This window comes from Pan paniscus, chromosome 11 (assembly GCF_029289425.2).
Source record: "Pan paniscus chromosome 11, NHGRI_mPanPan1-v2.0_pri, whole genome shotgun sequence".
Classification (NCBI taxonomy): domain Eukaryota; kingdom Metazoa; phylum Chordata; class Mammalia; order Primates; family Hominidae; genus Pan; species Pan paniscus.
In genome coordinates, this window is record NC_073260.2 from 91,422,552 (window position 1) to 91,444,764 (window position 22,213).

At 47.2% G+C, this 22,213-nt stretch overlaps 1 protein-coding gene, 1 long non-coding RNA gene and 1 other non-coding gene across 4 annotated transcripts in view; 1 reads left to right on the forward strand and 2 right to left on the reverse strand.

Annotated features, from left to right (window-relative positions):
• Positions 1-925: 925 nt before the first annotated feature.
• Positions 926-14,013, reverse strand: LOC100975086 (uncharacterized). Its single transcript, XR_004673267.4, has 4 exons — positions 13,876-14,013; positions 3,445-3,494; positions 1,962-2,023; positions 926-1,594 (listed from the first exon to the last, which is right to left on the reverse strand). It is a non-coding gene; the product is annotated as an uncharacterized LOC100975086 (long non-coding RNA).
• Positions 6,618-6,743, reverse strand: LOC112440907 (U4atac minor spliceosomal RNA). Its single transcript, XR_003028896.2, has one exon. It is a non-coding gene; the product is annotated as a U4atac minor spliceosomal RNA (small nuclear RNA).
• Positions 13,134-22,213, forward strand: part of B4GALT1 (beta-1,4-galactosyltransferase 1) — a 57,072-nt gene continuing 47,992 nt past the window's right edge. The window contains exon 1 of one of the 2 annotated variants that reach the window (XM_003830118.4): positions 13,134-14,164. In XM_003830118.4, coding sequence (XP_003830166.2) covers positions 13,753-14,164 — 412 coding nt within the window. In that variant the 5' untranslated portion in view covers positions 13,134-13,752. The remainder of the gene's footprint in view (positions 14,165-22,213) is intronic. The other variant, XM_055117325.1, reaches the window with a different exon arrangement.

Here is a 22,213-nt window from a genome sequence, read left to right on the forward strand (position 1 = left end):
AAGGGAAATTGAACTTTTTTAAATGACTGGAATGAACCTTTGCCATTATACTTGTCACTCAACAGGCAATCCCCCATCTTATTTTGGAAAATTTTCCAGTGTATATAGTACTGGAGGGCTCAATGCCCTAGCTCCCACCATGGAGGCAGAAAGGGGAAGATTCGTTCCTCCCCTACCTAGCAGCTAGGGCTCAAGCATGTGAATTGGCTCAGTCATTCCCACTGAAGACTCTGAATTCTTAGGAGTGACGCTAAGAGGCAGGAGTGGTGTCGAAATTATTCATGGAGGCAGCAGCATGAACGGTCCTGTAGCAGTGATGTTAAATAATCATGGGCAGCTGTGGCCACGGCAGAGCAGTGTTATAATTGACTGTTTTAATAGTCAAAAACTCTGGTTGGTACGTTGACTTTATTCAAAGGATTCAAGTCAACTTATAGGAATGTTTCCACTGTTCCAGGATGCTGCCTTCAGCCCTGTCTTTTAGTTTAACATGAACATAAAAAAGTGAACGTTGTTTCAGAAGACATTGATGAAAGTATGATATTGGAAATTGCGGAGATGATGGTCCTGCTCTATTCTGTTGCTTAGACCCTGGCTGGAATGCTGCATTCAGTTATGGACCCTACTAAATGCCCAGGTAGTCAAAGCCCAATCAAAGAAGAATAATCGGGACAGGGAAGGAACTCAATAAGGAAGCATGAAGAACAATGGAAATGGAGCTGGGCATGGTGGTGTGTGCCTGTAATCCCGGCTACTCGGAAGGCTGAGGTGGGAGGATCACTTGAGCCCAGAGTTCAAGACCAGGCTGGGCAACATAGTGAGACCCCATCTCTTAAAAAAAGAGGTAGAATTGATAGGTAGCCTGGTGAGGAGTTGTCTTCAGGTTGGGAGAAGGTACATGGCTGATCTCTTTAAACAACAGAAAGACCATCACGTGGAAAAGGATTCAGTTTATTCTCTGGCTCCAAGGAACAAACTTGATATTACTGAGGAAGATATAGACATGGATTTTAGCTTAATGCAGATGCTCCTTTACTTACAACGGGCTTCATCCCAATAAACTCATCGTAAGTTGAAAATATTGTAAGTTGAAAATGCACTTAACATATCTAAGCTCCCAAAGATCACAGTTTAGCCTAGCCTTCCTTAAATATTCTGAGAACATTTACATTAACCTATAGTTGGGCAAAAGCATCTAACACGAAGCCAATTTTAAAAATAAAAGGTTGGTCTTCATATGTTGCTAGCCTGGAAAAGATCAAAATTCAAAATTTGAAATACAGTTTCTATGGAATGCATATTGCTTTTGCACCACTGTAAAATCAAAAAGTTGTAAGTCTAACAGTAAGTCAGGGACTGTTTATAAAAGAAGGCTTAATAGTTGGTTCAGTGATAGCCACAAGGGAGCAGGCTGCCTCATGACATAGCGAGCTCCCTGCCACTGGAGGTGTGCACACAAAGCCAAGAGAACTCTCAGAGAGTGTATGGTGTGTGGAAATCCTCACTGGATGAAGTTAGGGTCGATGTCCTTCCATATTCTCTCTGATGCTGAAATCTGATGAAGTCCATAGCGCAGGTTGGGAAGAACAGGAAACTGGAGGAAAAGAGACCAGATTTATTACAAATTGTGAGCTGTTTCGGAGTACAATTCCCAGCCACCATTCTAGCTCCAGAAAAAGAAAAATTCATGGAGGGTTGCATTATTCCCAATTCTTCACCATTCCCTATATCCAGTCCCTTTGTCATGTGACTTTGAAGTTTCTCCCACTAGAGGCAGAATATGATAATGTTGGGTTGGCCAATCAACTTGTTTTGGCTGATAGAATGTGGGTGGAAGTGACCATTCCAACCACAGGCGTTATGAGATATTGGGGCTTTTTGCTCACCCATCGTGTGCCATGTGAAAAACATGCCCTTGGTGGGCATCACAGAAGAAATAGAGACACATGGCATAGACTAACCTAGCCGACCTGCAGAGCTACTACATCCTTAAGCAGAGCTGTCCCAGCCAATCCATGGACACCTGAGAGAGAAATACATGCTTTATTATTGTATGGCACTTCAATTTGGTCGTTATTTGCTAAGCAGCATTATTATGGCAATAACTAATTAGCAATTAGTTATGGGATATTCCAACAATTTTAAGATACAGCAATTGAAGGCAGTTGCCAGGCTTCTGTTGGCCTTTCTAGGATCTGAGAAAGCAGCACTTGAGGCAAATAACCTATCCCAACAGACTGTAGACATATCCTGTCTTGGGTATAGATGTTGCTGGAAATGGATGACCAAAGTCACTGAGCAGGGCCTGGACCCAGTGCTATGGCACCTGTGTACAGGTTGGGATAAAGGGGTGAGAGGAGGAAGCAGACCCACTTCGGGTCATGAGAACGAGTATAGTTGAGCACTCAGAACAAAATATAGATGGTAATAGCATCCTGATATGCAGTTTATTTGTGTTGTGACGGATTAAAGATGGCCACAAATTCTTTCCTACATCTCTTATCAATATGTGAAGTCTATTTCCTCTCCCCTTGAATCTAGGTTAGTCCTGTGACTTATGTGGATCAACAGAATGTAGGTATGTATCACTGTATAACTTCTGAGCCTTGGCCTGAAGAGATCTTCTGGGCCAGGCACAATGGCTCACGCCTGCAATCCCAGCACTTTGGGAGGCTGAGGTGGGTAGAAAGCTTGACCCCAGGAGTTTGAGACCAGCCTGGGCAACATGGCAAAACCCCATATCTACTAAAAATACAAAAATTAGCTGGGAATGGTGGCGCACACCTGTAGTTGCAACTACTCGGGAGGCTGAGTTGGGAGGATCACCTGAGCCCAAGAGGTGGAGGTTGCAGTGAGCCAAGATCACACACCAGTACACTCCAGCCTGGGTAACAGAACAAGACCAGACTCTGTCTCAAAAAAAAAAAAAGTCTTCTGTTTCCTCCTATGCATTCAGAATGCTCCTTCTGAGAACCCAGCTGCAATGCTATGAAGAGGCCCAAGCAACTCTGTGGGGGCCCACCTGGAGGAGGAGAAGTGAGACACCTGGCTAACAGTTCCAGCTGAGCTCCCAGTTGGCAACTAGCACCAACTTCCAGCCATGTGAGTAAGGTCATTTGTACCTCCAGACATTCTACCACCCCACCCAACACTCTGTGAAGCAGAAAACCACTGGGTTAATGGTTAATGCACATAACTGTAAGAAATAATAAATTGTTGTTTTAAAAGATTCATTTTGGGTAGTTTTGTTTTGTTTTGTTTTGCATAGCAATAAATCAGGCATTGGCAAACTTTCTGTAAAAGATCAGATAGTCAATATTTTATGTCTTGCAGGCCAGATGATCTCTGTTGCTACTACTTAACTTTGCCATCATAGTATGAAAACAACCGTAGAAAATACACAAACAAAAGAACATAGCTGAGTTCTAATACATTTTCACTTACCAAAACAGACGGTGGGCTAGGTTTGGCCATGGAAGCTAGTTTCCCAACCCCTGCAATAGATAATTAAAACAAATTAACACCCAGAAGTGGGGAGCTTCCATAACAAAAATCTAAAACATATAACATTGACTTTGGAATCAGGAAGCTTGCGGAGTCCTGAAGGGTAGGAAGGAGGATGACAACACAGCGAGGAAGTTGTTGGGAAATTATTCAGGACCTAAGTGACATAGTAGTAACATGTAGTAACATGGATAAGAGAAAATAATTGAACTTGCCGCCTTGGTATGGAGATTTCTAGGCAAAATGTTCAAAATGCCAACTTACTCCCTTTAGCTGCCTGTGAAAAAGTACAGGAAGAAGAAACTATTTTGTTTCAAGCAAAATTTTGAGAAACCATAGAGGGCCCAGGGCATTATCTACAGCCAGAAAAAAGAAATGCTCAAAGTAAATTAAAACCTAGAGGGAATATTAATTCTAAGACCTTCCCCATAAAATGGGGCCTTAAGGTCACGGATGTGGCTGTAAGACTTTTTTGTTGTCGTTTCTCAAATGTTATATTAGTTATTTTTTGTACTCTATTAGTATATTATTGGCATATAGTAATATATGGGTAGCAATTTAAAAAAACAATTTAGATTTGGGGGTACATGTACAGGTTTGTTATATGAGTATATTGCATGATGCTGAGGTTTGGGCTTCTAATGATCCTATCACCCAGTAGGTAGTACCTGATAGGTAGTTTTTCAACTCTTGTCCCTCCACCTCTGCTGGAGTCCCCAGTGTCTATTGTTCCCACCTTTGTGCCGTGTGTACTCAATGTTTAGCTCCCACTTATCGGTGAGAACATGCGGTACTTGGTTTTCTGTTCCTGCATTAATTTGCTTAGGATAATGGCCTCCAGCTGCATCTATGTTGCTGCAAAGGACATAATTTTGTTCTTTTCTATGGTTGTAAGACTGTTGAGATCTCAGAAAGACTTAAAACAGTGCCTCCTAAACCTCTCATGTAGACTAAAGTGCTTCTAAGAGTCTTAAAGTTTTGGTCCACAGCACTGTAATTCACAGCCTAAAGGAGGGAAGGGCTTATCTTGAGATTTGGGGGTATGGTTTGAGTAAAAATAAAATTAATGGAAAGTCCACAGTTTTTTCCCCTACAAGAATTGTACCAGTGTAAGCAGTAGTGGCTTGAGCTAAAACAGACAAAGATAGTTCAACGTGAAAAGAGCACACCAGGTACCCAGTGAAGCATCTTGAACAAGTTACCGGACTGTGAACAAAGCCTATTTCTTTTGGAAGAGGAGGAATGACTCAAAGGATGGAGCCAAGAGCTCCATCCAAGGGTAGAGATAAGAGCCTCAGAGAATCACATTCCCTGCCCCTGGAGCAGGGGGAACTGGTGACAAGTGCATGGTTAGTTCTCACATTTGCTAATGGCTGTTATGTGCCTCTTATTAATCTCCTATTCTAAATGGGAGTGTCTATTGTGGTTTTCTTGTCCTTGTATTTCCATTATATGTTAGATGTGTGGGGGAAAAGTCACTTAAGTAGAAGTTGCAAGTTTAGTACAAATAATTTGTTTAGACTACAGTCATACATTGCTTAATCATGGGGATTCTTTCTGAGAAATGTGTCGATAGTCAATTTTGTTATTGTGCAAACATCAAAGAGTGAGTCTAAATCCAGATGGTACAGCCCACTATACATCTAGGTTATATGGTATGGCCTATTGCTCCTAGGCTACAAACCTGCACAACATGTTACTGTACTGAATACTGTAGGCAATTATAACACAATGATAAGTGTAACTAAATATATCTAAACATAGAAAAGGTACAGTAATAATACACTGTAAAATATAAAAAATAGTATACATGTACAGGGCAGCTTTATTATAATCTTATGGACCCATCATCCTATATGCTGTCCATTGTTGAATGAAATGTTGTTACGTGGCACATGATGGTATTTGAGAGTAAATTTCCGATATGATGCCCTATTACTCCAAAACCCTTTTGTGTATATTTCCAGTGTAACCACAATATAATCATCAAAACAGGAAGTTAACATGGCTACATTATTATCATTTTATGCTTAGTCCCCATCCAAGTTTCACTGGTCATCCCAATAATATTCTTTTTTTTAATTTTTAATTTTTTTAGTGACAGGGTCTTACTGTCATCCAGGCTGGAGTACAGTGGCTTGATCATAGCTTACTATAACTTCAAACTCCTGGGCTCAAATGATTCCCCTGCCTCAGCCTTCCGAGTAGCTAGGACTACAGGTATGCACCACCATGTCCAGATAATTTTTAAAATTTTTCATAGAGACAGGGGTCTTGCTATGTTACCCAGGCTAGTATCAAACTTCTGGCCTCAAGCAACCTTCCTGCCTTGGCCTCCCAAAGTGCTGGGATTATAGGCATGAGCCACCACACCAGGCCTCCAATTATATATATATATATATATATATATATATATATATATATTTTTTTTTTTTTTTTTTTTTTTTTTTTTTTAGACAGAGTCTTGCTCTGTCGCCCAGGCTAGAGTGCAGTGGTGTGATCTTGGCTCACTGCAACCTCCACCTCCCAGGTTCAAGCGATTCTCCTGCTTCAGCTTCCCAAGTAGCTGGGATTACAGGTGCACACCACCATGCCCAGCTAATTTTTGTATTTTTACTAGAGACGGGGTTTCACCATATTGTCCAGGCTGGTCTTGAACTCCTGGCCTCAAGTGATCTGCCTGTCTTGGCCTCCCAAAGTGTTGGGATTACAGGCATGAGCCACTGCTTCTGGCCCCCAATAAGATATATATATAATTTTGAGACGGAGTCTTACTCTGTCACCCAGGCTGGAGGGCAGTGGCACGATCTCGGCTCACCGCAACCTCCACCTCCCAGGTTTAAGCGATTCTCCTGCCTCAGCCTCCTGAGTAGCCGGGATTACAGGCATGTGCCACCATGCCCAGCTAATTTTTGTATTTTCAGTAGAGATGGGGTTTGGCCATGTTGGCCAGGCTGGTCTTGAACCCCTAACCTCAGGTGATCTGCCTGCCTCAGCCTCCCAAAGTGCTAGGATTACAGATGTGAGCCACCATGCCCAGAGAATATTCTTTATAATAGAAGGATCCACTTTAGAATCACATGTTGCATTGTTTTTTTCCTTCAGTTTTTCATTTTTCCAAAAATTACACCAAGCTAAAGCAAAGCTCTAGTTGAGGCGGGTGTGTTGTGTAGACGTTAGCAGTACTGCCCTCACTACATGCTCTTTGGACAGTAGTGCAACCCCAAGAAAAGGATGGTTAGTTATTTCTCTTTATTTTCCTTCAATTGTGATGAGAACATTTTCTCAGTCTTTGACTATCATGACCTTGACATTCTGGAAGATTTCAGGATGGTTATTTTCTAGAATGTCTCACAATTTGGATTTCTCTAATGTTTCCCATTAAAATTATTAGCATTTCTTAAGGCAGTATTTGAAATTAGGTAAATATATTGCTACTCATCAAATTCCATTTATTTATATCACTATGGACTCATAGTTTATTTTGTTCAACTGGTAATAAATTGTTTCTATCAATATTTATTTTCATTCTCAAATTTTTCCATATTTGGTCAATGGGAGCCCCTTCAAACTGATTTCTGTGTCTTTTTGACATAATCTTATCATTCTTTGAGTTCTTCCTCACTTTCTGACACAAGAGTTTCCAGGTTCATCTTGTAATATTCCTAGCCAGTCCCTGGAATCAGCAATCAGCCTTTTCTCCAAGAATACCTAGGTCCTTTTATTGGAGAATGGTGTTTAGAAACCAAGACTTGGCTGCTAGATGTGCTCATGGCCTTGGGAAATTTCTGCTCCCAGACAATACACACACACACACACACACACACACCATTCTTATTTCATCTATCACTATATTGAAAATCATGAATTCACACCAATTTCTCAAATTTAAATAATGTATCAAAGGATTCATTTTAGTTTTCTCCCTGTCTATATTTGTAACTACTCTGACTGTCAGAAAGTTGGGTAACTCTCATCTATATATAGTTGCTTTTTTTTTTTTTTTTTTTTTGAGACGGAGTCTCGTTCTGTAGACCAGGCTGGAGTGGTGCAATGGCCCGATCTCGGCTCACTGCAACCTCTGCCTCCCAGGTTCAAGTGATTCTCCTGCCTCAGCCTCCCGAGTAGCTGTGGATTACAGGCACGTGCCACTAAGCCCAGCTACTTTTTGTATTTTTGGTAGAGATGGGGTTTCACCACCTTGGCCAGGTTGGTCTCTAACTGCTGACCTCAGGTGATCTGCCCGCCTTGGACTCCCAAAGTGCTGGGTTTACAGGTGTGAGCCACCATGCCCAGCCATATGGTTACTTTTTAATCAGCGTTCCTGTGTTCAACATTGTCTTCATCACATCTTGGCTTCAACACCCTGTACTCGGTTGCCCTACTTCACAGGAGACTTCCTACCATGCTCAGGTCCTGAGGCCCTTTTTGCTCTCCTGGGCTTTGACCCTCTTTGCTGGGCTGCTATCCTCCCCACCCCCACCCTTACCCCTCCCTGTCCTGGTTGGGCTTTGACACCCTGTCTATGCTGTTTGGACTCTTATGTTGCTCAACCCTACCTAGTGACTTTTTAACTGAATTTCTCAGGAAAAGGGAGAAAAAAAAAAGGAATAAGGTAATTTGTCTCTATAATCCACAGGTCCCTCTTTTATCTTTATTTTTTAGAGATGTTACCCAGGCTGGTCTCAAACTCTTGGGCTCAAGCGGTCCTCCCACCTCAACCTTCCAAAGCACTGGGATTACAGGCGTGAGCCACTGCACCCGGCTATCCATATCTCCCGTCCCTGAACCTGAGGAATATACCTGTGAAACTGTGTCCCAAAGAGTTAAAGAAACCAATGACTAACAGAAATTCCTGAGTTTGCAGGATGGCAGATAAGAAAAGAAACAATGTGCTGAAATGCCAAAACTCCCTCTGCTTGAGATAAAAGAACTGGCTGAAATCAGTTGGAACAAATAGGGCAACTGGGCTGTTGCACAGAAAGAGCTTTCTGGTGTCACAACCCAAATTTCCACCACGTTTCATTCTAAATCCCCCTGAATTGCACATGTGACCAGCGAAGAGGCATGAAGAAATAATTGTGCATGACTGAGGACTTTCCAGACCTCCCCTTTCCTTCCACCAGTTACTTACTAATCTCAGAATCCACCCCCAAAATTTTTCTGATAAAAACACTACCTTAAAGTCAGCCCAGGGAGACTTGAGCCAGCCCAGGGAGACCTAAAGTCACCACAGGGAGATTTCAGCTGGACTCTTCTATCTCCTTGTTGGCCTACCTGCAGTATAGAGCTTTTCTTTTCTCAAAAACCTGGTGTCACAGTATTGGTTTCTAGAACATTGGGCAGTGAGTGCTTTTGCGCTTTGGTCGGTAACACCTGGATCTGATTTAGACAATACTTTGGACCTGAAGTCTTAATTAGTTGAACCTTTGGGGGATTTTAGGAAGACACTAATGTATTTTACCTGTGAGAAGAATCTAAATAATTTGTGGCCATTGGGCAAACTACTGTGGAATAAAGGTGCCTGACAATTCTTTGTCCCTCCTCCCATCAAGAGGTGGAGTCAGCCAGGTGAAATGGCTCATGCCGGTAATCTCAGCACTTTGGGAGGCCAAAGCAGGAAGACTTCGTGAGCTCAGGAGTTCAAGACTAGCCTGAGCAATATCGCAACATCTCATCTCTACTAAAAATTTTAAAATTAGCTGGACGTGGAGGCGCATCCCGGTAGTCCCAGCTACTCGGGAGGCTGAGGCAGGAGAATCACTTGAGCCCAGGAGTTTGACGTTATAGTGACCTATGATCACACCACTGCACTACAGGCTGGTTGACAAAGGAAGATCCTGTCTAAAAAAAAAAGTAAAAACAAGAGGCAGAGCCAGTTTTACTCCCCTTGAATCTGGACTGCCCTATAAACTTGTTTTAAGCAAAAGAATGCTTTAGAAGTGATGCTAAGGCTGGGCTTTCAGGGATCTCCATCTTCTGTATTTTTGAAATGCTCCTTTTTGGAATGCTTCCTCTAGTTTGTGAGGAAACCCAAGCAGCCACATGGAGAGTCCTTTGTGGAGAGATCCAAGTGGAGAATGAAGGCCCCATGACCCAACCCATTCTGAGTTTCCAGCCCCCAGACAGCCCCAACTGCCATTCACATGAGTGAAGCCATTTTGGAACTTCCAACTGTGCCAGTGCCTCAGCTGACACCATGTGAGGCAAAGCTGCCCAGCCAACTGCAAAACTGCGAGAAATTGTTGTTTCAAAACAGTAAGTTTTGGGGTAGGTGTTACGCTGCAATAGATGACTGAAATAACTGTCTACCATGTGCCGGGCACTATTTGATGCCCTTCTGATCCATGAGGGTAAAAACAGAAATGTAACCTGACAGGTGCAGAAGAGGGCGCCATAGGAGGGCAGAGGAAAGCCAGCTGCAGGGAGAAGCAGGGAGCTGGTGATTCTGGGCAGATGAGCACATGGATGGGCCAACAGCCAAGCCCCCATGCCAGCTTTTGGCCAATCTGCACTGCAACTTCCTCCTCCATTTGTCTCGCCGGATGGGATTAATTTTTCACCTGACGAAGTAGAGAGTGGAAAAGAGCTGGAGACAGTGGGGAGAAAGTTTGCCTGGTCTGTCTCACTAGCACCAGTTCATGTCTGGACTGCTGGACAATGTTGTCCCAAAGGTTTCTGGGCCATCTGTATTATTTGTAATTGACTGCTTCTAGGTGCCTGTGGATCAGGGGCAGCTGAGACTAGTGCTCAGGCCTCAGTGGACTCTGCAAGTTCCTCAGGGATAGGCAATCACCAAGTGTTGTTCCTTTTCCTCGATTTCTGGCCACAGTGTGTCCTGGGACAGGTCTGTGATTCTTAATACCCCCCGCAGTCCTGTCTCCTGGCTATCATCTATACCAATGGAAGACACATCCCCATTTCCCCCTCCACTTAATTTTCAGTTGCAGGACTAATCTGACCCACCCTCACTCATTGGCCAGGCCGACTTTACCCCTAGACACAGGATGCTGGGGTCAGCTTCACCTTTACCAACTCCTTGGAGAACTCCACTTTACGTTCTAAACTAAGTTAGCAATAATTTTTCCCTTCTCTCCTTCCCACATCATTAAGATGATCACAGTATTTAAAAAGTATTTTAACAAATATCGGCCGGGCACGGTGGCTCACAACTGTAATCTCAGCACTTGGGAGGCCGAGGCAGGCAGATCACGAGGTCAAAAGATTGAGACCATCCTGGCTAACACGGTGAAACCCCATCTCTACTAAAAATACAAACAAATTAGCCGGGCGTGGTGGCAGGCACCTGTAGTCCCAGCTACTTGGGAGGCTGAGGCAGGAGAATGGCGTGAACCCAGGAGGCAGAGCTTGCAGTGAGCCAAGATCACGCCACTGCACTCCAGCCTGGGTGACAGAGTGAGACTCTGTCTCAAAAAAAAAAAAAAAAAAAATCTAGGGGCTGAAGATACAGTAGTGAACAAGAGAGAAATTTCCTGTTCTCATGAAGCTGATCTTCTAATGAGGGAGGCAAGACAACAGAAAATAAATGCATAATGTTGGGTAGTTGATATCCACTCTGAAAAAAATCAAGCAGGTTAAGGCCGGGCGCAGTGGCTCACGCCTGTAATCCCAGCACTTTGGGAGGCCGAGGCGGGCGGATCGCCTGAGGTCAGGAGTTTGAAACCAGCCTGGCCAACATGGTGAAACCCGTCTCTACTAAAAATACAAAAAATTAGCCCGGCGTGATGGCAGGCACCTGTAATCCCAGCTACTCAGGAGGCTGAGGCAGGAGAATCGCTTGAACCCGGGAGGCAGAGGTTGCAGTGAGCTGAGATTGCACCATTGCACTCCAGCCTGGGGGACAAAAGCAAGACTTTGTCTCAAAAAAAAAAAAAAAAAATTCAAGCAGTTTAAGCAGATTTGGGCAGGAGGCCATTCTGCATAAGGTAGTCTGAAAAGGTCTCTGTCATAAGGTGACATTTAAGAGACCTGAATTGAATGAAATATTGGGGACAAGTGTTTCAGGCTAAATGAACAGCAAGTACAAAGGCCCTGAGGCAGGAAGAAATATGGCAAGTTCAAGGAATAGCTATCAGGCTAGTGTGGCTAAGGCAGGTCCAGCATGGTAGAGTGACAGATGTGGGTGGGGAGGGAAATAGGAATCAGATTGAACAGGGCTTCTGTGAATTTGGTTCTGAACAAAATGGCATGATCTGATTTATGCTTACAAAGATTTCCTGGATGCTCTGTGGAAAACAGACTAGGGAGGAGGAATGGAGGAGGTGGAAGCAGGGTGACCAATTAGTAGCTGCCATATAACCCAGGGCAAGATGATGGTGGCTTGATCGAGGATGGTTACATCAGAGTTGGCTGGTGGTGAATTTTGATGTTTTGAAGGTAGCACTGACAAAGCTGGCTGAGGGCTTGCAAATGGCATTGAGAGCAAGAGAAGCACATCAAGGACACCTTTTAGATTCTGGGGAACTGAATAAACAATAGTATCACTCTCTGAGGGAGGTAAGAACGGGAGTGGTGTGTAAGGAGTAGGTTGCTGAGGGCAAGATGTATTGTGTTTGAGATGCCAGTAAAATAAGCAGTTGAATCTGGAGGTCAGGGAAGAGATCTGGGCTGGAGACAAATCAATGATCAGCATTTGGATATTATAAGTCATTCCGAGGGAGTAAGTGCAGACACAAAAGAACATCATGGACTATGGCCGGGGCCTTCAGCAACTGGGGAAGAAGTCCAGAGAGGAGACAGAAATGGCCAGTGAAGTGAGGAAGATCAGAAGGACCTGGTGTCCAGGAAGTCAAGTGAGGAAAGTTGATTCTGTATGATCACAACCAAAGTGTCAACTCATAAGCCTTATTTTCTCATCTGTGAAATGGACACCATAACACCACCTACTTCATGGCAGATAGTACTGGCACACAGCAAACTCTCAAAATAAGGTAGCTACTGTTATTCCCTGCTGGTTGGCTGCCAGAGCCCTCAGCTTCCCTATCCACATTACTGACAGCACCTCCATGAGTCTTTCTCTGGGGTGAGGTGTCTCTGCTCACTCAGGGCCTGAGGCCTCTGGGTCAAATCGAGGTCAACTGGCTTCAGTGCCTAAGTCTCTCACCCACACAGCCTTCAGCCCTTACTTGCAAATCAACAAAGGGTAAACCTGTGGAAAACATGGGTTTTGGAGCCAGAATTCTGCCTCTTGCCAGCTGTGGGCTCTTAGGAAAGTTTCTTAATTTGCCGGGGCCCCACTCTACGACATGGGGAGAACTGCTACTTCATGGGACAGTGGGTAGCCCAGTGTAGACTGTAACGCCGGCTGATCTCCTGCACGCTGGCCTGGGAGTTAGAGGCTTCTTGCTGCTCTCCTCTTCAAAGTATACAGGGCTCCCGCCACACACACATCTGGAACCAAGCTGGTCTGAGAGCCCCTTATAGCCCAGGCTACCTGATGGGGAGGCACAGAAGTGGCAACCCGTCCACTTTATTTGCCGCAGGACCCCCCGTTAAGCAGCGGGGTCCAGCCGGGCTGAGTTAGGGAGGGGGTTTCGAACGTGCCACTCCTCGCCCGGCGTCGAAGCCCGTTTCGGGTAACCTTTTTTCTGCCTCTCTTCCTAGCCCACTAAGGCCCACTGGCCAGAACGCCACCGCGGCCCCAAACCACTCCAGATAACCACCCGCCAGCTGTCCTCTCCGTTCTCTCCGCCGCCGCGCTGCAGGCCCAGGCTCGCACCCGAGTCCCTTCGCACCCCAGGAAGTGGCGCGGCCTGTCGAGGGCAGCGTGGAGGAGGAAGAGGGGGCGCGGCTCAACGCGAGCGAAGCTCCGCCGCAAAGGCTCGGGAGGAAGAGGGCGGTGCGCGGCCAAGCGTCGGAGCTCCAGTCATACTCCGGGGACCCCACGAGGGCGCCCCGCCCGCTGCCCACCCTCCCGAGGCCCCGCCCAGCGCGCCCATCCCGCCACGGGCTGCCCCGCCTTCCCGCCCTCGTCCAGAAAACCCCGCGCCCGGCCCCGCCCCCGCCTTCGCCGGGGCCCCGCCCCTCCCCTCTCCGCCGGCGCCTCGGGCGGCTTCTCGCCGCTCCCAGGTCTGGCTGGCCGGAGGAGTCTCAGCTCTCAGCCGCTCGCCCGCCCCCGCTCCGGGCCCTCCCCTAGTCGCCGCTGTGGGGCAGCGCCTGGCGGGCGGCCCGCGGGCGGGTCGCCTCCCCTCCTGTAGCCCACACCCTTCTTAAAGCGGCGGCGGGAAGATGAGGCTTCGGGAGCCGCTCCTGAGCGGCAGCGCCGCGATGCCCGGCGCGTCCCTACAGCGGGCCTGCCGCCTGCTCGTGGCCGTCTGCGCTCTGCACCTTGGCGTCACCCTCGTTTACTACCTGGCTGGCCGCGACCTGAGCCGCCTGCCCCAGCTGGTCGGAGTCTCCACAGCGCTGCAGGGCGGCTCGAACGGTGCCGCCGCCAACGGGCAGTCCTCCGGGGAGCTCCGGACCGGAGGGGCCCGGCCGCCGCCTCCTCTAGGCGCCTCCTCCCAGCCGCGCCCGGGTGGCGACTCCAGCCCAGTCGTGGATTCTGGCCCTGGCCCCGCTAGCAACTTGACCTCGGTCCCAGTGCCCCACACCACCGCACTGTCGCTGCCCGCCTGCCCTGAGGAGTCCCCGCTGCTTGGTAAGGACTCGGGTCGGCGCCAGTCCGAGGATTGGGACCCCCCCGGATTTCCCCGACAGGGTCCCCCAGACATTCCCTCAGGCTGGCTCTTCTACGACAGCCAGCCTGCCTCTTCTGGATCAGAGTTTTAAATCCCAGACAGAGGCTTGGGACTGGATGGGAGAGAAGGTTTGCGAGGTGGGTCCCTGGGGAGTCCTGTTGGAGTCGTGGGGCCGGGACCGCACAGGGAAGTCCCGAGGCCCCTCTAGCCCCAGAACCAGAGAAGGCCTTGGAGACTTCCCTGCTGTGGCCCGAGGCTCAGGAAGTTTTGGAGTTTGGGTCTGCTTAGGGCTTCGAGCAGCCTTGCACTGAGAACTCTGGTAGGGACCTCGAGTAATCCACTCCCTTTTGGGGACTGACGTGAGGCTCCCGGTGGGGAAGGAGACTGACCTCTCGGTTCACGTGTCTTGCCATAGAGCCACTCTCCTGAGTGGGTTTTTCTCCTGATCGTTTGGGCCAAGTGACTTCTCTCTGAACCTCAGGTTTCTCTTCTGGGATAATAAATGGTCACCCTTTCAAGGGGTTGTTTTGGAAGATTATGTGAACAATGTAAATAAGGGCTTAATTAATGAGGGTAAGCCCTCAGTAAATTGTCACTGTGTGTTCATTTCTTCCTCTGTGTGGATCGTGACCGAGGGCCCTTCCCCCTAGCCTCCTCCCGGTATAGGTACCCAAAACCTAGGTGAGCAGGGATCTCTCCCAGGGGCAGAGAGCTTGTGTACTCTGGGGGCTAGAGGGCTAAAATATAACCAGTCAACACCACGTTGCCCATTTCTGGTACTTCCGGTAGCAGCCTGAGTCTCAATTATCTTGCCCAGATGATCTGAACTCTGACCTCTAGCCTGTTTCAGCATAGGCAGAGAGCTTGAGTAGGTGAGTTTGCATTCCTCATAGCAGCAGGCTGAGCCTAGTCTGGACTTCTCTTTGACCTGTAACCTACAGGCCCACAGGCCCAAGGCAACCACAGGTTGCTTCCAGGGTTACCACACAGGTGGTCTCTCATTTCTAATGCTAGGTTTTAGATAATTGTTGTGAGTGAGGGGCCCTGGCAGGCAGGATGACATCCTGCCGATAGGAGTTTTCTGTCACTTTCCCACAGAGCCCTGGCTACTACATACTCTTGCTCAATTTCGCCAGTAATTGCGTCAATGTGTTCATATCAAGTTTGGGAAGAACATCTTGGAATTGGTCAGACATGAACTGTGGTAATAATGGGGGCTTGTTTTTTTAAGCAGATAATTAAATTCCTTTGCATTTGATGATTATTCTGGGAAGCAGACTAGTCCCATAAAATGAAATGGACTCTGCCTTGCTGCTAAGTGTCTGACTTGAGACATGCTATCGAGTTTCTCAAAATCTCTTCCTTGTGTAAAATGTGGTTGTCGATGATTACCTTACAGGGGTTTTTTTAAGACTAAATGAGATCGTGTACATTAAATACAGGCACTCAGGCTGGGCATGGTGGCTCACGCCTGTAATCCTAGCACTTTGGGAGGCTGAGGGGAGTGGATCACTTGAGGTTAGGAGTTTGAGACCAGCCTGGTCAATATGGTGAAACACCATCCCATCTCTACAAAAATACAAAAAAGTTAGCCAGGGGTGGTGGCATCCCAGCTACTCAGGAGGCCGAGGCAGGAGAATTGCTTGAACCTGGGAGGCAGAGGTTGCAGTGAGTCAAGATTGTGCCAGTACACTCCAGCCTGGGCGACAAAGCAAGACTGTCTAAAAAAAAAAAAAAAAAAAAAAAAAAAAATACAGGCACTCAATACACGGCATAATAATAATATAGTAATAATATTTGCTTAGGATCTTTAAAAAGTTTCATTTTTTCAGACTCCCACGGAAATGGCTCTGCACAGCAGAGTGAAGGGGGAGAGAGACTGAGTCTCCAGGCCAGAAAAAGGCCAGGTTTTTTGCTTTTGTTTTTAGTTGTTGCCTGGATATCGCACAGAAAGAAAAAATAATTAGCAAGTTAAACAAAAGTACCGCAAAGTTGATTACATTGGTATTTGAGTATCACATCTTCTCTCGGAAGCGTAAGAGACAAGGTCGTGACCATATCTCTGCTTAGTTTTGTTTTGTAATGGTGTTGCTAGTGATCGGCTTGTCACCAGTTACTGGTGTTTCTAAATGGACTACAATTGGCTACTTGAAAGGACTTCCTGAGAAAGAACATTTTGGAGGACGAGGAGAGAGTGCCTTCTCTATTTTGGCTGCTTTCATGTGACATGCAAGGGACCATGACGTTTAGGCTGCTGCTGAGGCAGCCCCAGAAATGGGGGCCGAGAGGTCTTTTCTTCATTTTAATAGGGTCTGTAGGTTTGGGTGGTTAGGTACAGTTCTCAGAGTGGAGGTTCCTGGCTATGAGGCCTTGAGAAAGCTGAAAGTCTCCTTGGGAGTGTGTGGGTGGGGGGAGTCGAGCCCATCTGTTCATGGGCAGGTGTCAGCCAAAGCCCTTGCGGGTGGTTTTGAGGTTGGTGGGAGAAAGCATCCGTGGGGTTTAGAGTTGTGGCCTTTTCACTACTTGCAGTTCCTTTCCCCGACTTGGCTTTACTTTCTGGTGTCCAGGGGTCTGGGCCAGATGCTGAGATTCCTCTCAGCTGACAGGTGTGGGTTATGGGCAAACCCTTCCCTGGAGGACATAAGGCACTGCTGATGGGTTGCTGTTGGAGTTGTCAGGGCCTTGGAATAGTCTTCAGATAGACTTGGGTTAGTGTGACCTGGGGCAGGCTGCAGGTTTGGAGCCATAGTACCCCCCGCCCGCACACCGGGCACCCTGCTGTGGGCTAATGTGATGCAGTGGGAAGGGGGGCCTTTCCTGAGGATTCTACAGCTTTCTCCAGGGAATCCTCCCACGTAGTTTAGGCCTGCAGGTGCTATGCTATCCTTCTTTCCTAACCCTGTCTCAGGTCCTCAGCGGGGCCATGCAGCATCCACTTATAACCCTGCAGCGAGGCCCTCTTTTCTGGCTACCTGGGTGTTTGCCTGCTGAGATGGGAGGAACAGTGGCCTTGGGCTTCTTCCCCCTGTCATGTTTATCTCTGCTCAGATTGGGCAGCAGCTCAATGGGACTTGACCAGCTGTGGCACTGCCAGTCTGAAGATGAGTAGGGTGATGGGGGGAGGTGGGCAGTACCTGAAGCTGAACTGGTGAGAGAGGCAGGCTGGCCTGGGGGCTCAGCTGGGGCCTGGGATGGTTGGTACAGTCCCCTCAGGGGGGTAGGGGAGTGAGTGTTAGACTGCTTAAGCCTCAGAGGCCGCTCTTGCCCACCTATGCTTTGAGGAGATCCTCTTCATTTGTTCAAAGGGAAGACTCTGATCTAGAGATGGGCACTTGGACCAGCAAACAGCAGCTACAGGTAGCCAGGGCACCCGAGGAGCACTTGCTCCTGAGCCGGTTTCCCTGGTTTTTATGGGGGCTGTTGCTGAGCGTCTGCCAGGGTTTGTGTCCTAGCGCTTGCTGGTCTTTGCTGGGCTCTCAGCTCTCAGGTGTTTCTCTACCAGCACGTTTCCCCCTCCCTCATATGCACACATGTGGACACAAGCAGGCTGCCCAGGACAGAGTGTACTTTGAGGCTTGGGAAATAACTCTCTCTCGCCCTTTTGGGGATGAGCCTTGGAACCTCATCACCTTCCGGCTTGGGGTGGAGCTTCATCCTGGGGGTTGAAGCTTTAGGCTCAGATAACTAGTCCTGTAAGCCAGTTTTGTCCTGTTGTTTTTTTCGTGGAAAATAATGTATTGACGTATACACAGACATTCTTTGTCTAACAGTCTGAGATTGAGAAATACCCTCCATGACTATTTGGTTTGCTTTCATGGTGAAACTTGGTCGCTTTCTTAGACACAGCCTATGGCAAAAAGAGTGATCCCTGGCTGCTGTAATTCATTCCAGACTTTGAGCAAACACAAGGCACCTCCTCGACCTGCAGTGGAGCCTCTGATGAACCAAATGGAAACTCCTTGGGGAATGGGGAGTAAGAGCCAAATGTGGGATTGGACTTAAACTGCGGCTTCTTAGAACTGTAGCATTCCACGATGGGATTGTCTAGTGCTCTTCCTGGAGGTTACTATTCAATAGTTGGCTAGTGCACAGGTTCAGGGGTGACCTGATATGCCCTAGCGTTTCAGAAGAAGATCCCTGCAAGGTGTGTCTTTTGGTCCATCTGAAGGGTCTTGTATGGTGATCTTGTATGGATATCCGTGATGGCTAAGGCATCTGATAACTTCATTCCTTCAGTTCCAGCAGTGCTCCTGTATTATGCTGGGCACTAGAGCTACAAAGAAGAAAACAAAGTGCCTCCTCTTCAGGAACTCTTAATTTAGGCAGGGGAGGCATAATTGAACAGTGCTGAGGTCATCTAGGGGAACCAAAGTGTGTATTTATCCCCTTCCCTATCACTGCCCTCCCTCCTTCATTTCTTCCTTTCTTCTTTCAGAAACTCCAAGTTCATATCAAAATTCTCCAGCCCTGGTTTTATTTGGTTGTGTGAAAATTTTCCTCTAATTTCTGAAGCTATGCATTAGTTCTGCTGAGTAATCTTTAACTTGCTGCTTTATAATGATTATAATGAGATATCACTGGGTATTATGGTCTTTGGGTAGCAGCAGGGTAGGGATTTCCAGGCTGGGACTAAGCTAATTTATGGGTTGGGAATTATGGGGCAGTTAATAGCAAGGCAGTCCAAGCTTTCCACAGATTCCACCCTAGGGACCATCCAGACTTAAGGAACAGGGCCGGCAGGCTCATCCCCTTTGCACTCAGCTGGGCTATGGGTGTGTGTTTGTGAAAGAGGTTTATTCAGTAGTCATACCTGCTGATTTCCCTGCTATCTGTTTACCCAGTGCCTCCTGTACCTTGTTTCTTACTCTTTGTTCTCTGCTCTTACTGTGAAGAAGCAGAGACTGGAATTCTGCTTGAACCCACATCTACCTGGAAATTCCAGTTTTTCTTATCCAGTGGAGCAGCAATCCAGTTGTCTTAGGACAAATGGTCTGCCCTTGAAGCTTAAATCCTTTGAGGGCCTGGCATGGTGACAGTTTTACATTTGGCTTTGGTATAGACTGGTGTGGTCCCTGGGCAGTGAGGTCACTGTAAGGCCAGCTAGCCAGACCCTGGCTCCTAGGGGAATTAACAAGGCATGGGATTAGACTCACAGGGTCCCTCCTGTCCCTAAACTTGGTAGGGGTTCCTGGGAGCCAGACTGCGATTGAGATTGTAGAGACCTGAGACCTGAGTTGTAGGGGCCTCTGTGTTGATCTGGGCCATTGCCGGGTGAGCTGAGGCGGTCACTAGCTCAAGGAGTGATCTCAGGATATTGTTCTGTAAGTCAGAGACCTCCAGGTTGGAGAGTGGGGCTTGGGGGTGGGGGACAGGGTTTAGTGGGGAGCTGGTTCTGGGTGAATGTGGCCTAAAGGGATTTGTCCTTAGAAGACAGAGGGGTGAGTCACACACTCAGTGTTTCAGGTTCCACTTTGCGGCTTGGCCTCAGCCCGCCCCTTCCCTGCACAAATGAAGGCCAGGGGCTATATAATTGGCTGTTGCTGAATTCTTTGGCAGTGATTTTAAAGTCTGGTCTGGGTGTGTTATGTAGCTGCTTCTCTATCCACTCCCCACACCCGCTGCTTCTCCAGAGCCCCTCACAAAGCCCAGGCAGAGAGAGAGAGAGAGAGAGAATGACTTGCCTCACAGAGATGTTGGGGATAGGGATAGGGGTATGGGTCTTTGCTTTTGCCTTTTGAGGGGGGATAATCTCTTCCTTCATTTTAAAAGTAAAAAATAATGCAGGCTCATTGAAAATAATTTGAAAAGTTGAAAGAGATTTAAAAGCACACCCAAATTCCTATCACCCAAAAGAAACATACCGGCATATTTCCTACTAGTCTTTTTCATGTTTAAGAATATAGCTGATATATTTTTTTTCTTTTTCTTTTTGAGACAGGGTTTTTGCTCTGTCACCCAGGCTGGAGTGCAGTGATCACGGCTCACTGCAGCCTCGACCTCTCGGGCTAAGCGGTTCTCCCACTTCAGTCTCCCGAGTTGCTGGGACCACAGGTGCACACCGCCGTGCCTGACTAATTTTTGTATTTTTTGTAGAGATGGGGTTTTGCCATGTTGCCTAGGCTGGTCTCGAACTCCAGAGCTCAAGTGATTCACCTGCCTTGGCCTCCCAAAGCGCTGGGATTATAGGTGTCAGTCACCACACCCAGTGTTATAGCTGTTGTCTTTATAGATGGACAGATAGATTGACATAGATTCATGTAGGTAGCCTGGTGTTCAGCATTTTTCATTTAAGATTCTGTCACAGACTTGACCCTATACCTTTAAAAATCACAAAGGCAGTATCATAGTCTGTCAGCTGAATATGCCATAACTTAAAAAAAATCATTCAACTGTTGCTGAACACACACATATACATATATAGTTTTTGTTTTTTCTTAGTGATGTAGTGATGCTTGTGCAGAAAGCTTTATGTACTTTTTGGATGGTTTCTGTAGGAGAGCTTTCTAAAAAAGGAAAAAAAGTGTTGAGTGTTTTTTGAGAAGGGCTAGATTGTCAAGCCAGTCTTACAAAAGGATAGACTCATTGGAAATTCCAGATTTGCTTAGTGCTGGCAGATGAGTATCACTTATTGCTGAACAATGTGTCTAGAATTCTGATTAAAAAAGAAACTAGGTCCAGGAAGTGCCTGGGGGCAGGGGCAAAGGGCCAGGCTGCAGGATAGGCTCTTAGGATCTGGCTGAGCAGAAATCTGCTGTGAACAGAATCGGTGGGGGTGATGCTTTCTCAGTAACTTCTCCATTTGTTTCTTTAGCAGCTAAGTCCCTGTGCTGGACTTCTGTGGACTACTGTGGCTCTGGGGCTGTGGTGGTGGGTGAACAACAGCTAGCTAAACCAGTGCTGTTGACATCATTGAGATGTGACGCACAGGAAGGTGGGAGCAAGCTTGCAAATCAGATTCTGAAACATATAGCACAGCTCTCCCACCTCCAGGTGGTCCTGAGATCTAGGGAGGAGCCATAGTGAGAAACTTTAGGTTTCTAGGAATTCTCTTAGGGAGAAGCTCTCTTAGGGAGAGGCAGAACCTGGTTCTCAGTTGGGGCTGATTCAGGTGGGTTAGATCAATAAAGCCTCAGGCCAGTGTGCCAGGCTATTCCCAAGGAGTATACTTTGAAGTTACTCCCTTTAGAATGTCCTCAGTGGAGATAAATTCTCTCTGAGGAGCAGTTTTGTCTGCCGGGGTCATTTGGCCCAAAGCCTGGAGTGCTAGGGCGAGGTTGCACTGAGGGAAGGGGCAGGATTATGTCAGCAGTGTGGCGGATACGGTGTGAGGTCAGGCTCCTTCCTGCCCCACCACGGGGGCCTAGAGGTCGTGGGGAGGGTCCCTGGCAGGGGATTCAATCATTGCTTGGCCCCATGACAGAGTATATTCTAAAATTGCCTTAAGTTTTTTTCTTTCAAAGTTTCTTCCTGTTTTGCATAATGGCCTTTTGCCTTTGACATCCTGAAACCGCAGAGCTGTCATTGGTGTTGCAGGACACTGCCAGCTTGAAAAAAATCAACAACAAAAAAAGAAACAGGAAAGGATGTGGAGTTCAGGGTGCGGCCTAGGGAAGCTGGTATTTGCGTTATGGGATGTGGGTATTTGCGTTATGGGATGTTATGGGTATATGCGTTGTGGGGATGTGGTATTAAGGTGTTGGGTAGCGCCTGACATTTAGAGGAGTACTCTGGGCAGAGTCGCTGCCTGCCCAAGAATAGGTAGAATTGAGTCTTCACACCAAAGTCAGGAGAGACCCCCTCCCCCCAGGAAGAGAATGAACCGGGACTCATTTCCTCATTCAGCAAACTTTTATTGGTAACTACACTATATGAAGTGTGAGAGATAGACATGAACAAGAGAGGCCCCCACTCTTGGGCAGTCCCTTAGTAGTAGTAGATAGACTCTGGCAATATGGTGTGGTCAGGGAGAGGAAGCCTGGGTGCTTTGAGGGTACTGAGGAGGTGCAGGG